The sequence below is a fragment of the Solanum tuberosum genome, unplaced genomic scaffold (genome assembly GCF_000226075.1).
Source record: "Solanum tuberosum cultivar DM 1-3 516 R44 unplaced genomic scaffold, SolTub_3.0 scf00004, whole genome shotgun sequence".
NCBI lineage: Eukaryota > Viridiplantae > Streptophyta > Magnoliopsida > Solanales > Solanaceae > Solanum > Solanum tuberosum.
Genome location: NW_006238930.1, coordinates 1,650,076 through 1,664,852, shown reverse-complemented (window position 1 = coordinate 1,664,852; position 14,777 = coordinate 1,650,076). Strand labels below are relative to the sequence as shown.

The following is a 14,777-nucleotide window of genomic DNA, read 5'->3' as shown; positions in this document are numbered from 1 at the left end:
TATCTATTGCAATTGAGATAGTGAAAGCAAAATGAACAAGAAAGTTCTAATATCCTAATACTCTATCCAAGATATACGATGTACACATTCAGATTCTAACTACCTACCTAATAAAGTTAAATTTCTTTAATTATATAAGTTGCTATTTGATTTATGAAAGAAAAGTTAAAATTCATGCTAATCTTTTTTGACACACACATCTTTGTTATTATCCTATAGGGGCTAATGAGAACTCGTTAATCATGACTGAGAAATTTTAAGGTTGGCAAGCTTTGAAGGGTGAGGTGTATATAAAACTTCAGGTAAAACTCCACATTGTAATGGGAAAGAAAAATAAAGAACTTTATAAGGCATAGCTCTAATTCACATGATATGCGGTTTTAGTGCTCGATATAGCATAGTCCAAAACAAGCAAATTTGTGCGGGCTTCGGCCCAAAGCGGATAATAGGTTAGACTTGGGATGCTGGGCCACATGACACCTAATACGAATCTCATATTGAAATAGACAAATCTCATAATAGAATAAGAAAGTAAAATGAAGAGCTTTGTAAGTCATTACTTAAGTTTACATGGTACTCGCGTTTTTGGAGCTTGATTTGGGTTAAGTGTAAGTTTGTAACCCAAAGAAACAAATGCAAACTTGAATCGTGACACCTAGTTGATCCGTCAGAACTGCGAACTTTACCAACAAGAAGATTTGCTTCTAAGGTGATTACAAAGGAGGGGGAAATCATGTAAAATTTATTTGAGCAAATAATTCCCGGGCCCTTTATATCAGATATTAAAGTTCAATGAATCAATGTCGTTGTACACAAATCTGGCTTATTGACGAAAAATATGACAAATGAGGATATAGTATCAAAGCTATTATCACTATTCAAGATGATCATGTGGCCTGATTGACAAGAACATTGCAGCATACTTCCGAAGACGCTGATCATTATCCCCATTTTCGATAACATGTATAGTGGGACGGCTAGTCCTCATCATGTAACGTCGCCAAGCTAACTGTATGTTGACAGCAGCCCAGGTTCTCCAATTGGATGAATAATACCTTGCTGTTCTCTTTAGCCTCTCGTTTGCAAATTTGTATCTGAAGTGATCCGTGATAAATCGGAGGTGGTTTGCATCTAAGCCAAATGCTTCTGTAGATTCAATGCAAGTGAAGGTTGCGGAAGAAGCTGGAAGTCTGTCAATAAAGGGACGGCGTAAGCACCAGGAAAGAAGTTCATCTCCAAAGAAGCCTCCAGGCTCAAGTATGCTTGTGGCAATCACTCCTTTACTGAGGTTTTGGCTACTTTTTACACGTCCACGAACAATGAACACAACTCTGTGCACTGGATCTCCTTCTCTTATGATCTGTTTAGACAGAACAAAAAAAGGTAAGAGATTGTCATAGTTGCAAGCAGTTATAGTATCACTATACAGAGTGCGCGAATTGGTAGTACCTTCTCATCTTTAGAGAACACAAGTGGCTTAACACGATCACAAATGTTATCTAGAATCAGATCATCCAAACTTTGGAACAGAGGAACCTGAAGTAATGAAATTCAGACGTCAATATATTTCCACTAGTAATATGTACCAATTTTGTGTTCTTAGAAGGGAAGTAAGAATTGGCTTTGTATTGTACCTTTTTAATAAGATCAAGGCAAAGAAAGCGTTTGATGTCCCTTCGAAGTCCCTCTGGCAAGTCTTTTACAAGTTCCATCTCATCTTCGCCACCCATCATAGCCCATCTCTGGTGTTCAAAGTGGCGAACTCTTTGTCTTAATTGTGATGGCAATTGTCTTCTCCTCATCCACCATTCCATATCCCTACATCTTAATTGCATTTTTCGCTTCTTTGCCATGACCGCGTGTAAAAACACCTTGAAAACAGAAATAAAATCAGCATCAATGAATCATGTCACTTTTTAGAAAAATACAAGTACTACTTAATAGCTTACCTGGATGTTACCAATCAACAGAGTAAAGAGCATCAATCCACTAAGCACAAGGCATATACTGAAAATAACTTCTAGCCAGTGACTTGTTGGTTCTAAGTCATTGCCAAATGTGCTGCAGTCAAACACCAAAAGTTGTAAGTGAAGTACTTCAACAAATAGTCTCCAAAGCAAAAGTCATCAAGACAGTTCATTTCCGTATTCATATCTTTTCCTCTGGCCAAACACTTTGAAGGGAATTAGAGATTTTCATGTTTCACACCATACAAAAATCAACAACATACCCAGTGTAGTGTGGGTTCTGGGGAGGGTAGAGTGTACGGCTGTACGCAGACCTTACCCTACCTCAGAGGAAGAGAGGTTGTTTCTAATAGACCCTCAACAACATGGAGATGGTCTAACCACACAATAATAAAAGCGAAAAAAAAATAATCTTTACTAAGATGTTGAAATCAACAACCTTTCTGGTCTGCATTAGACCAAGTTATTCACTTTTGAAGTCTTAACTATTAGAGTAATATATATAAAGAATGAAGTTATTTACCTAAGGGTCATCAGTCCCCAAAAGATGGGGTAAAGAATCTTAACAGTGACGGATCTGCTAGAAACAACAGGAAGTGCCCATTGGTATATCCCATATGGAAATGGTCCATTGACATCCAAACACATTGGCTTCCTAGTCACTGTTGTTGAGTTCCCAGCACATGGATTTCCCACAGTTCCTGTTGGCAATAGAAACTGATAACACACCTCCTCTGAGCATGACAAAGATAGATTACACGAAGGGTTGCGCTCACACTGCTGCCTTAGACATGAAGCCACTCTTTGTATTGCAAGAACATACCAGCATCCCCCAGCAACCTTCAAATAATAACTTTTACGCCATCAGGTTAAGTTAACTTACAACAAATCGTAATTCTCTATAGTATGCAGGGCAAAACTTACATGAGAAGCAATAAAATAAGCAATGAGATTAAGTCCAAATCCCCACCAAATGGTGCCAAAAATGTATCCAGTAACCTTTTGCATCCTTCTCATTAAGCTTATACAGTGATAAACTTTGGGAAGGAACTGGAACAAGAACATTAATAAAAGGATCGTCATTATAAGCTTTATCTGCTCTTCTCTTATTAGTTTTGGAACCACCAGCCAGAATACAGCCTGCAGAGGAAAATAAATCATGCTTATACAACTTGAGCAAATAAATAACAAATATACTCATATCTAGTGTAATCTCACAAAGTCAGGTAAAGAAATGAAGACAAATTAAAGACATACATTTATGGGTTAAAAACTGTACACTTTCACTTTTTGTTTGTTTTTGAAAAATTAGAAAAATGTTGGATGAAACCATAGCATAGTGAGTAGTACTAATCCGTGACCTTCAGGTTCTTAAGAAGTTTTTGTCTATGACCACTTTTAACAATCAAACCATATCTCCATAGGAATAATACCTAACAACTTTTTTACACCTACATATTTTATATTCCTATATTGCAGGAGTATTATAATATTCTAAAAAACCTTCCTACCATGACCTTCTAATATCCACCCTTTCACTCTCTTTTTTCATGTAACTTAACTACGGCGATCAATTACTATTCCAATAAAAAAAAATTATTTCTATAAAAAGTGAATAATTTTTATGGCCAAATGTATGTAACCTGTGGAACGGGAAGGATGACAAAAGCATCGAACCAGAATCCTTTAAGGGACCTAACATAGTGAGAAGCAATCGCACGCGCATCCCACACGAGTTTCCCACACCCAACCACCAGCGATTCTCTCGACACGTAAGCCAACCGAAACTGCAACCACAAATGGAAGAGGTGCACGGCGTCGACGCTAGTCCGAATCACCGTGACGATAGCCGCCAGGCCGCCGTCCATGTACAAACACGGCGATCCACCACGGCCGATGGATAAGGCGTAAAAGAATAGAGGATCAACGGCTAAAGCCATGCCACGTGCCAATAATATCATTCGGTTCCATCTCTGCACGCGCTTGCTTCGAGGGTCTAATACACGCCCGAACGGCCCCGATGTGTGCCGGCTGCGACTGGACCGGGATTTTCCGGTTTTCAAATCAGTCCGGTTTTGAATTGGAATTAGCGAAGAACCGGCTGAAGCTTCCCACTCCGGTTGGTTAGCTCCGTCGCAACTGGTGGAGTGGAAAACAGGGACGCCAACTTGAGTACATGCATAACATTCAATGGAATTTGAGATTGGATTGTTGTCGTCATCGTTGTCATCGCTGTTATCAGGTTGAACTGATCTTCGTCGGAATATGCCGAACCACCTGATAATACAATTCATAAAGCAAAAAAATCAGTTCAAATGGTTACGTAGCTAGCGAAGAATAAATACATCCCGTTCATCCAAAAATTATACTAGACTAATAAGAGGGAAAATTATACTACTACTTATTAGAATTTCTGGCTCTGCTATTGATCTACTGACCTTGAGAGGAAGAAGCGGACGTCTTGGTGAGAAGACATGATGTTGAGAAGAGGGAGGAACCATGGGAAAGAAAGAAGGACTATAGGCAAAAATTGAGTAATTGATAATATACTCAATTTAAGAGGGAGAAATCAAACAAGAGAATTATGTAGAAGCATGAAGAAGAAGGCAACATAATATGCATGTGAGGGAAGAAGTGAAGGTTTTTGGAGAGGAGGGAAAGTGGGGCAAATGTATGTATTAATGGGTCGATAATAATTTCAGGATAAAATTTGAAATTAATTTTCTCAAAATTATTTATAATTTGAAATTATGAAAGATAAAATAATCTCATTAAATATTCTAATTTAAAAAATATTTTTACTTATCTCATCCCGATCCGAGTATAAAATGATGTAAATGTATATAGGTGCAATAATTTTGAAATGGTACGTCTGTGGAATGAGCACATGAAGAGATTGGCATGTTGCTGTAAGGACGAATAATCTATTACGGAACGTCATGGTTGTGGGGTCTTGTTCCAGTGCGGCTTGGGGTCCCGTTTATTTTGTTTCTATGACTCTATTTTCTTGCTTTGTAACTTTCCATGTGTACATACAGAGCAAATCAACAAAGAATCAGCCAACTCTTTTATTTTGTACATATTGTCATAAATTGTTCACTGGTGCTAGCTGGTTTGATTAGCTTATACATAAGTGAAAACTAGCTAGTTTTAACTTTACATGTTAAGAGTATGAAACATAATCAATGATAAAGTTATTTCTGTGTAATTTAAAAGTCACAAAATAGATATTTTTAATATAAATAAACGGAAGGAGTATAAAAGTGAATCACGAACATAGCCAAAGGAAAGACGTGTAAGGAATGGAGCAGAGAAGAGCTTACTATAAAAAGAAAGAAAAAAGTGAGTGAAGGAAAAATCATGACGTTGAAGTTTGGCACTCGGATTCTGGCATTTGGCCAATCGAACAAATCGACGCACACAAAGCTAAAGCGGTGTACCAGAAAGATTTCATCGCGCATGCACACCTATCCCTGGCAACAAATCCTTTTTTTCTCTATTTCATTTTATGTGAATTTTTTTTTATTGAACATAAAGCTTATGAATGAAAGAAGAGAAAGAGAAAGTCACTCAACTTTCATTCTCAACTCAAAAGTCACTCAACTATGTCTTCTTTGCATAGAAAGTCACTCAACATATTTAATTATTTTTTTCACTAAAATTTTCTGACATGAAATTTTTATTTTAAACCAAAATTTAAAAAACCAAATATACATCCATTTAATAACCCGATCCATTTAATCCAACCCGCTAAATCATTAAAAAGTCGTCATTCTCTCTTAAATGTGTGAACTATTTCTTTTTCTTTCTTAAAATCAAGTATGCAACCAAGATCTCATCATATAATATAAATATAATGTACTAATTATACAATAAAAGAGATGGCTAAATTTCTAGGTGTGATAGGTGATGTGATGAAATAGCGGTGTAGATAACTCTTTGGCCCACATCTCATATACAATATATGAGATATATATGAAAACATCGGATCTCAAGCACGGAACGATAGAAGATTTGACTAAGAAATAAAGAGAAATGGAAGATTAGCCAATCATAAGTCTAAATAGGGAGACCTGAAATCAAGAAGAGGTCGGACCAGCTTGTTGTGTTCCAGCGATAATTCGACCAGAGATCAGAATGACGACTTTTTAATGATTTAGCGGGTCGGATCATTAAATAGTTTAAATTGTTATATATTTGATTCTTCGAATTTTAGTTTAAAATAAAAATTTCATGTCAGCAAATTTTAGTGAAAAAATAATTAAATATGTTGAGTGATTTTCTGTGCAAAGAAGGCATAGTTGAGTGACTTTTGAATTGAGAATGAAAATTGAATGACTTTCAGTGAAAAAAGTTGATAGTTGAGTGGTCATCAAAGTTATTAACTCAATCAAAGAAATATTTGAAATTTAGGGTAAAAACAAGATATATACTTCATTTATTTCATATTATTTATGTCCAACTATCTATTTTACCCTTAGTGAAATGATTTATAACAAATACAAATATCTATCACTTAATTTAGACTATAACTTTTTCAAAAGTCATTCTGTTTTCCTTAAACTTTGTGTCAAGTCAAACTAAATCATATAAAATGGGTAAAATGAGACGGAGGGAGTATTATTTAATTAGCTAACATTATTAGGGATGTATTTTATTAAACTAACATAATTAATTATATTTGAGAACTCTAAATTTGATTATTACTACTTTATGTAGTTATTTAAATATTAAGGGTAAAAAGGAAAAGAGTAATAAAACTTTCTTGATTTTCTAAATTGGATAAGTAATAAAACTTTCTTGATTTTCTAAACGGAAAGTGTCATATTTATCCCTGTACTATTAGAAATAGTTTAAATATGTCCTTCGTTATACTTTTGGTCCAAATATACCCTATATGTTATACTTTGGGCCAAATATACCCCTCATCCGTTAAATATTTGAATCTCAATCTTAAAATAGACAAGTGGAGGGTTGATATTAATTTGAAGTACCCATATCCTTTTTGTCCAAATCAACACCCAAAACAACTCATAACCCAACACAAATAAAGCTTCTAATATCAACAGACAACAATGGAGTAATGCTACGAAAATAACAATCTTCAATTCAATTTTGACCGCTTCAATAATGACCGCATTCATCTAAGTTGATGATTCTCAACATCCGAACACACACAGTCACTTCAAAATATCAACAACTTGAAATTTTGATGAGTCAACGGTGAAAAATTATTGAAGAATTTTGAATGTTTTTTAAACTCATCGTCAAATTTAAAGAACACGAAAGGCCAAAACTAAATTTAGCTCAATAATTCCAGGCAAGAGAAAATCTCAGCTAAAAAAAAAAACTAACCCAAATATTTTTCAATATTCCATTGATTTACAACAACTTCCATTCACAAATTTTAGAAGTAATTCGGCCATAAATATGAATGTCAATTCGAAGACCCAACAATTTCGTTTCCAACTTCTCCACCCAATATACCTTATAATTTTAGGGGGTGAATCGAAGCCAATGAAATTTCAAGCACCATATCAGTTGAACTTTTAAAAAATTTAGAATTAAACTGAGACAATGAACTCAATAGTGCACTATTTTTAAAAAGTTTGCAAATTTTTTTGACGTTTTGTATTTTTTATTGGCAAAACAAATGGAAACAGTAATTATAAAAACAAAATTCATGTACTGCACGAAGCTAATCAATTAGTAATGTTTTTGACAAACAATTGATTGTGCTTTTGTTTGCTTATAAATGGGTTTGGGCAAAAAAGTGTTTAACTGGGTTTTTTTGGGTGTTGGTTTGGACAAAAAGGATATGGATACTTCAAATTAATCACAGCCCTCCACTTGTAAGATTGAGACTCAAATACTTAATGGATGAAGAGTATATTTGGCCTAAAGTATAACGGTAAGGGTATATTTGGACCAAAAGTATAACGAAGGGCATATTTAAACTATTTCTACCAGTACATGGGTAAATATGACCATTTTCCATTTTCTAAATATAATACAACTATTATTGGATAGAGGGAGTATTTGTTTGTTTCATACTCTTCCATATTAGTTGATCATTTTAATAAAATTAGTTGTCTCATGTTAATTGTCCACCTTACTAAATTAAGAAAATATTAATTAAATTTTTCCTATATTACTCTTGCAAATAATTCTTTTTTGAAAGTGTTCAAATTTGTTTGTAAAATTCCGAATAAATTTTTTAAAGGTTAATTAGTAAAATTATTTTTTTATTTATAATTTTTTAATATACATATAAAAGAAATAGTGATCAACTAATACGAGGGGTGGAGTACAAAACTGCAGCCTGTAATTAGTACTCCACTTTATTTTAAATTGTAAAAAATGTAGATTGTAAACGAGTAATGGTATGACTATCTAGAAAAAGATCAGAAATCAATGAATTATATATAGTACAGAAATAATTGCAAGACGTACGGATAACCAATGATCTTATGTATGCAACTATATATAATACTCACTTCAATCAGACACCGTTTGATTGATATAATATAATTTTTTTTAAATGAAAGATCATTGATATTCATGACTAAAATAAATCTTAAGTAGTAATGTAACTATAAATCATTATATTTAAGGTAGAAAAAAAAGATTAAAAATTCTGTTTTTATAGAAATGTGACATTATTATTTAAAAGAAATCCTAGTAATCGGGATTACTTATATATACACTTAAATAGTTAAGTTTTTTTAAATAAAAAAATCGAAACTGCGGTGACCCAATGAAGTAATTGAGTAACCCTTCTCGAGTAGCTAATATTGTAAAGAATATACGAAGTCTTTAAAAAAAATAGAATAATTAAAGATCCAACTACATATTTATTATTCCATGCGAATATAATAAAAAATTTAAGATCTGTAAGTGAGAAATTTCAATCGAAATGTTTATATACCGAACATAACAAAACCAGTTTAATCATAATGCTTTTAAGTCATCCTCATAAAAGAAATTCATACAAAATAGGACTAGCAAAAATAGGGATATGCTTATGAATCACTAAAGAACTTACATTTTCGAAATAAATTTTAGAAGTCATATTTTGTATCATTGTATTTGTATGTAATTACGACATATAATCATACTCAATTCGGTGTTGATCAAAGTAATATATTAGTAATTACTTGGCAAGCAAATTAGTTAAGTCAAATCAAATAATTAAAGAGTTAAGGGACAAATTAAAACACACTTAAATTATCTCACTTTATTGAGTTTATGTGAATTATTGAGAGCGTAAATTTCCTACTTGAACTATATATTTATCATCACATTGTAACCGTTAATAAGTCACGAGTTATTTATTTTTTTATTTGTAAATCAATTCACAAGTTTAACTGATTAAACATACTAGCTGATTTAACTGATTATATTAGATCGATCCAAGTTATAGGAGTACCATTTAATTATAAGTTTGAGTTGAATATTTACAGTATAACACTAATTCATCCACAAAACATAATTCAGAGTATATTTTTGTGTGATTATGTGAATGATCATGTGAAAAATCAATCATCACATATTCACATTTCACAATCTTTACAATTACACACTCATAAGGTATCAATGATCTTCACTCATTCTAATCTTTAAAAATAAAACCCTAGGGATCTGTGACAAGGTTTCTTTCTAGGGTAAATTAATATCCATGGCTAATTGCAGTACTTATACTTCCTATAATAAAACTAAGCTTCATTTAGCTATTTCTGGGTTGAAAATTGAAATATATGGTTGCGAATAAATTCAGACAATTAGAAGAAAGGAAAAGGATGTTTTGAAACCTGGAGTTTGAGAGAAAATGAGCCATGCATATAGCTCTACTTCATGAAGACCAACTGATCGAAAAGTGCTCCAAGTCTGAAAAAGGACTAATTAACGTCCTTGGACCAGCAGAAAAAAAGAAAAAGTTATCTATATGGACGGAATTGCATAAGTTTCTGTCTTGATCAATGAGAAGAAAGTAAAATAGAGAGAGAGAGGAAGTAGAAGTATCGTGTGGGAGAGAAGTAATTAATTAAGAGAAGGACCAGGGTATAAATACGTACATTTGGTAATATATAACACATGATGAGTTGAAAATGAATATAATGAAGCAAGATGTGTGGTTATCATAAGTAGATTGAACACCAAGAACAATATATAAATTAACTTTATATTCAAGAAACAACAATAAGGAACATTATATTAGTTTCCATATATGTATATAGTTTGGTGTTTGTGAGGTGTGTGGAAGCTTCCTCCCCTTAGCATCAGTCACCCTCATACACTCCAAACAAAAACTAATTTACACACAATCCATGCATGGAGTTGAACAAACAACAACCTAGCTATTTCATGTACTATATAGCTATATATTCCATGTATTGCTAAATATAGTCAATGAGTAATCATAGATCTACTTATTCATATACTATATATTTTAAGTGACCTGATAATATAAAGATTCGTTTTATGGATATACATATTATAACTTAGGTGGTCCAATAGGACGTAACGAAGGATGCATGGAAGGTGATTTATAGGGCCACCGGTACGGAATAACGGGGGACTTCTTCTTTGTAGGGCCACTGGTCCCGTCTCATTTCACTAAGCTTACATGACAGGATGAGGGGCTTAGTAGGATATTCTTTTATATTTGTATATATTTATTTTTAAATTAACTCATGATTTTACGAATTTATAATTATTCTGCAAAAAAGGAAATATAATTATCTCTGAACATATAATTTTATACATTATAATTTATAATAAAGAGTGTATAACTTTTTGTTCACTCCTTCTAATTCTTAACATAAATTTTAATATGTAAACTGAAAAAAACTAATCAATTAGCAACATTATATTAGATTAATTACACAATAATCAAATTGTACATGAATAAATGATTTGTTTATGTTTACATGAATTAATAATCACGAGTATCATGATGCTCACAAGGTAAACATTTAATTTTTGAGAAAAATAATTGTGTTGTTTATAAAGCAACGTTTAGTAATCAAATCACATATTTAATCAGAAAATATTTGTCCGTTTCACTTAGTAGTTAATAATACTCCTATTATTATTCCCTTCACGTGATGGTTCCTTTTATATATTTTCTTACTATTCCTTTTACTTAATTATTTAGTTCCCTCTTGGTATGATTTTATAGGAGCAACAAAACAAATACTAATTAACAAGCTATATATATAGACACGCCTAAATCTTATTCGAAATGAGACATTTTACCAACAAATGGCCTACTAAATCCTACAACGTCCCAATTTTCAAGTATATATATACCCCACTCCCTTAAGGGTCATGTACGGTAAGTTGAAGTTGTGTCATATTTTGCCTAATCACCTCATCTCAACATTTTTAGGCCTACCTTTACTCATTAGCATGTCCACAACAGTCAACCTCTTACACCTCCTAAGCAAGCCAGATATCTACACATTTTCTAGATCTTCACATACCCGAACATTCTCAACTCGCTCACTTTCTACATCTTGTCCTTCATCTCACTTTATCGTAAATAACTTCATTTTTAATCTTTATCTTTTTATGCCCACACATCCACCTCAACATCCTCATCTCTATCACTATCATCTATTGGACATGAGAATTTTAACCGACCAACCTCCGTCCCATAAATTATATGGGTAAAGTTTTTTAAATATATAGTCGATCTAATCACCGCCCCATATTCAACTTCTGTGCCATTAACCCACTATTTAACTCAAAGTTCTTCTTCTCTTTTTTTTTCTTTACCCCGCTCCAAGTATAACTTTGTTACATATGATTTTTATGAGATCAATTTCTGGTAAAATTAACCTCTTCATAAAATATTGAAACTTCATATGTTCATACTGTAATATAAATATTTTTTTATTAAATGAGTACTAGGGGCAAATATTAAAGATCAGGAATTTAAGAGGCAAAAATTAAAGACCCCTTCAAAATAAAAGTATTTGCGTGAATGATTTAAAATAATACAAATATAACTTATATAACCCATTCTAAATAATTTAACAATTAATAATTCAGTCAAAACTGTAAAAAAAAATCACACACAAAAGGATATATATCAAAGACCTTATATATCAATAATTACTATCTAAATGATTGCTTTTAATCAATAATTGATTTGAGAGGGGCCTATATAGCTCTCTGATTAAGTCACTGAACCAGCAAGACCATTGATTCAATAAAGCATGTTTTTTCATAATTTGTCGTTGAGCTCTGTCATCATTTTTTGATATAATCCCATTACAATATATCTAACCTACCTCCTAAGATATTTTAAACGCAGAACATAATAATATATAAAAGAAAATATAATAAACTCATTAAATTTAAATTCTGAATTCTCTTTCCTTTCTATGCAATTAATAGTATTATAAGTCATGTTTAAATCTCAAACGTGACATTTTAAATCTCGTTACATATATAAAATTCTGACTCCACCTTTATTGTGGATAGGGTACCTATCGAAATACTTTTGCGAGACAACCATTCAATTAATCCTCATTGTCCCATTGATAAATGATAACATGTGTTCCTGCTTCACCAAAATAATGAACATATTCAACTTTCCAGACTGGGAAAAAAGCTCCCTTTTTGTTTTTCTTTTAAGAAAACCTAAGAACATGCAATTATCATAAATACTATTCCCTCCGTCTCATGCACTTTCCGAATTTCGAGATTCAAACAAGTCTATCTTTGATCATAAATTTTCCATAGATCTTTTAAACATTTTGAATTATCAATTACTCTGACTTGTAGTACTTTTTATATAGTTTAAAAACATATAAATTAAATTTCATTTCAAAAAAATTAAAGATTTCATGCGCAAATTCCGGTAAAACTTAAACTGTTTGACTCTCGAAAAATGAAAAGTACCACATAAATTGAGTATATATGTTAAGAAAAAAACGAGAGAGGAAGTAGACAGAATATTTTTGGAGGAGAATAATTGTGAGAGCTATATTTACATGATCCTCAGAGATATTGCATGTGAGCTGTTCACAAGTAGGACTAGTTGGGTCAATTTAGTTATAAAAAACTAAGATGGACGTATCTACACGTAGTTCAAGGAAATCGGACCACAAAAATTATTTTGTATTACTCCATCATAAATCCATATATATTTATTCTATTAGACGAGTTGTGACGTGACAGACCATATAAGAAGAGATACATATTACTTTGGTGAAGAAAATAATATAATGGAAGAAGTTATGGAAGAAAATTCAGACAAAAAAAAGAAGAAATTGAATAGGGGGTGGGAATGAGAACATCGATGGCTAGGGCTTCTACGAAGGAAAAGTGTGAAATTTGTTGAGGTTGTATATATTTTGTAAAGAAATTATTATTATATCTTGAAAATTAAATAATTCAAAGTTAGTCATGGTAATTAGGATTTTATTTCAATTCATGAATTCACAATGTGAGAACTTTCCAGGATTTACATAAATATTAACTAACATAAGCTATTATATGTCCAGACTAATATATTGATTTTTTTTTTCATCAATATCTTTGAGTCAGAGTTATTCGATATTTTCATTTTGTGAGAGATAATAGTCCAATAGGCACGAAAATAGTCAAAACACGCTTAGCTCAAACACCATCAATCGCTTAAGAGAAAACAAAAAACATTGCTCATCTTTTTTATCATAAAAATCGTTGATAAAGATAGAAGATAGGAAATGAGAGGTGGCTGAATAAGAGAATATGGTAAGTCAATTTCATATACCGTACAGCTTTATTGGTACAACTAAAGTACTATCATTTTTATTTTATTTTTTCGACTTAATATTTTTTATAATAGTATATAGTATTACACTCCAAATGGAACTAACTATTGCTTTCACTAAGTAGACACGGCATCTTACTTTCGTGTCATTCTAAAACTTTGTGATTTTTTTTCTTTAATTTTACTATTTCGTATTCGACAGTTATACTTACTTCGATTCAATATTAAATTTGTCTATGATATTTCGATTGAGTTTGCTCATATTGTCAGTTCTCACCTCAAACATCAATAATGAAAATTATGGTAAGATTAATGATAAAGTTAATAAATTTTCCTTTGGTGTCACTTGCATTATTAGAAATTAGAAGGGAAATCTCCAAGTTCCCATCAAAATAGAAAAGGAAAAAATTGGAAACAAACTATTAAAGGAGAATATATAATATGGTAAAAACAATCTTATTTGGGAAGAGTCATTTCATTTTTTAAAATTTCCTCTTTCTCTTCTCTTCTGATATTGCTTCAACATATTTGTTTTGATGGCCCATTAAACATAACAGTATATGATTGGCCCGTTTATTTTATTTTTTCTTCTTTTGCGAATTTATTCACTTTTGGTTACGCAGCCCATTGATTCGGAGAAAAAAAGATCTTGGCCCATAATTTAGTATTGTTGGCCCATTTATGTTACTGGAACTCTGGCCTACTTACGTGGGCCCATATGATGCATCATGTTCCATCATACTTGTACTCATGTCGTGAATTTTTGGAGTTCATTATTGAAAACATCCCCTTAAAATTATCTGCATTAATTTATTTAGACACTTCAACTAAGACTCGTACCTATTGAATACCTCTATTCTCCTGAATTTGAACCATTTGAACATTTTTTACCTACATGACATATTGTTTGTGATTCACCTCAAATAGGCGCGTGAAATGTATTTAGTTTAGCATTTTTTTTTTGGAAAAAAATATTCTTCATTCTTCCTCACCTCTTTGCCATCACTTCCTCCACCGCACCAGTTCACACCGCCAATGCATCC

At 32.2% G+C, this 14,777-nt stretch overlaps 1 protein-coding gene across 2 annotated transcripts; it reads right to left on the bottom strand.

The window, feature by feature from the left end:
* Window positions 1–713: 713 nt before the first annotated feature.
* On the bottom strand, window positions 714–9,881 carry LOC102595037 (cyclic nucleotide-gated ion channel 2). Of its 2 annotated transcripts, none has more exons than XM_015306820.1 (8): window positions 9,779–9,881; window positions 3,611–4,244; window positions 2,892–3,107; window positions 2,491–2,807; window positions 1,950–2,061; window positions 1,635–1,871; window positions 1,450–1,536; window positions 714–1,360 (listed from the first exon to the last, which is right to left on the bottom strand). In XM_015306820.1, exons 1-8 carry the CDS (start codon window positions 9,802–9,804, stop codon window positions 875–877), a joined length of 2,115 nt encoding a protein of 704 aa, XP_015162306.1. In that variant the 5' UTR covers window positions 9,805–9,881; the 3' UTR covers window positions 714–874. The 2 variants fall into 2 exon arrangements, with proteins under 2 accessions (XP_015162306.1, XP_006338398.1); XM_006338336.2 differs by lacking the exon at window positions 9,779–9,881 and adding an exon at window positions 4,406–4,650.
* Between the last annotated feature and the right edge of the window lie 4,896 nt (window positions 9,882–14,777).

What these genes read in the sequence shown, in the direction of transcription:
- LOC102595037 (XM_006338336.2), bottom strand. Translation starts at nt 4,443, where the DNA reads ATGTCTTCTCACCAAGACGTCCGCTTCTTCCTCTCAAG. An exon ending in TGGGGACTGATGACCCTTAG is followed by an intron (nt 2,062 to 2,490) that starts GTAAATAACTTC and finishes GTTTGACTGCAG; the next exon opens with CACATTTGGCAATGACTTAG. An exon ending in GCCTTGATCTTATTAAAAAG is followed by an intron (nt 1,537 to 1,634) that starts GTACAATACAAA and finishes TCATTACTTCAG; the next exon opens with GTTCCTCTGTTCCAAAGTTT.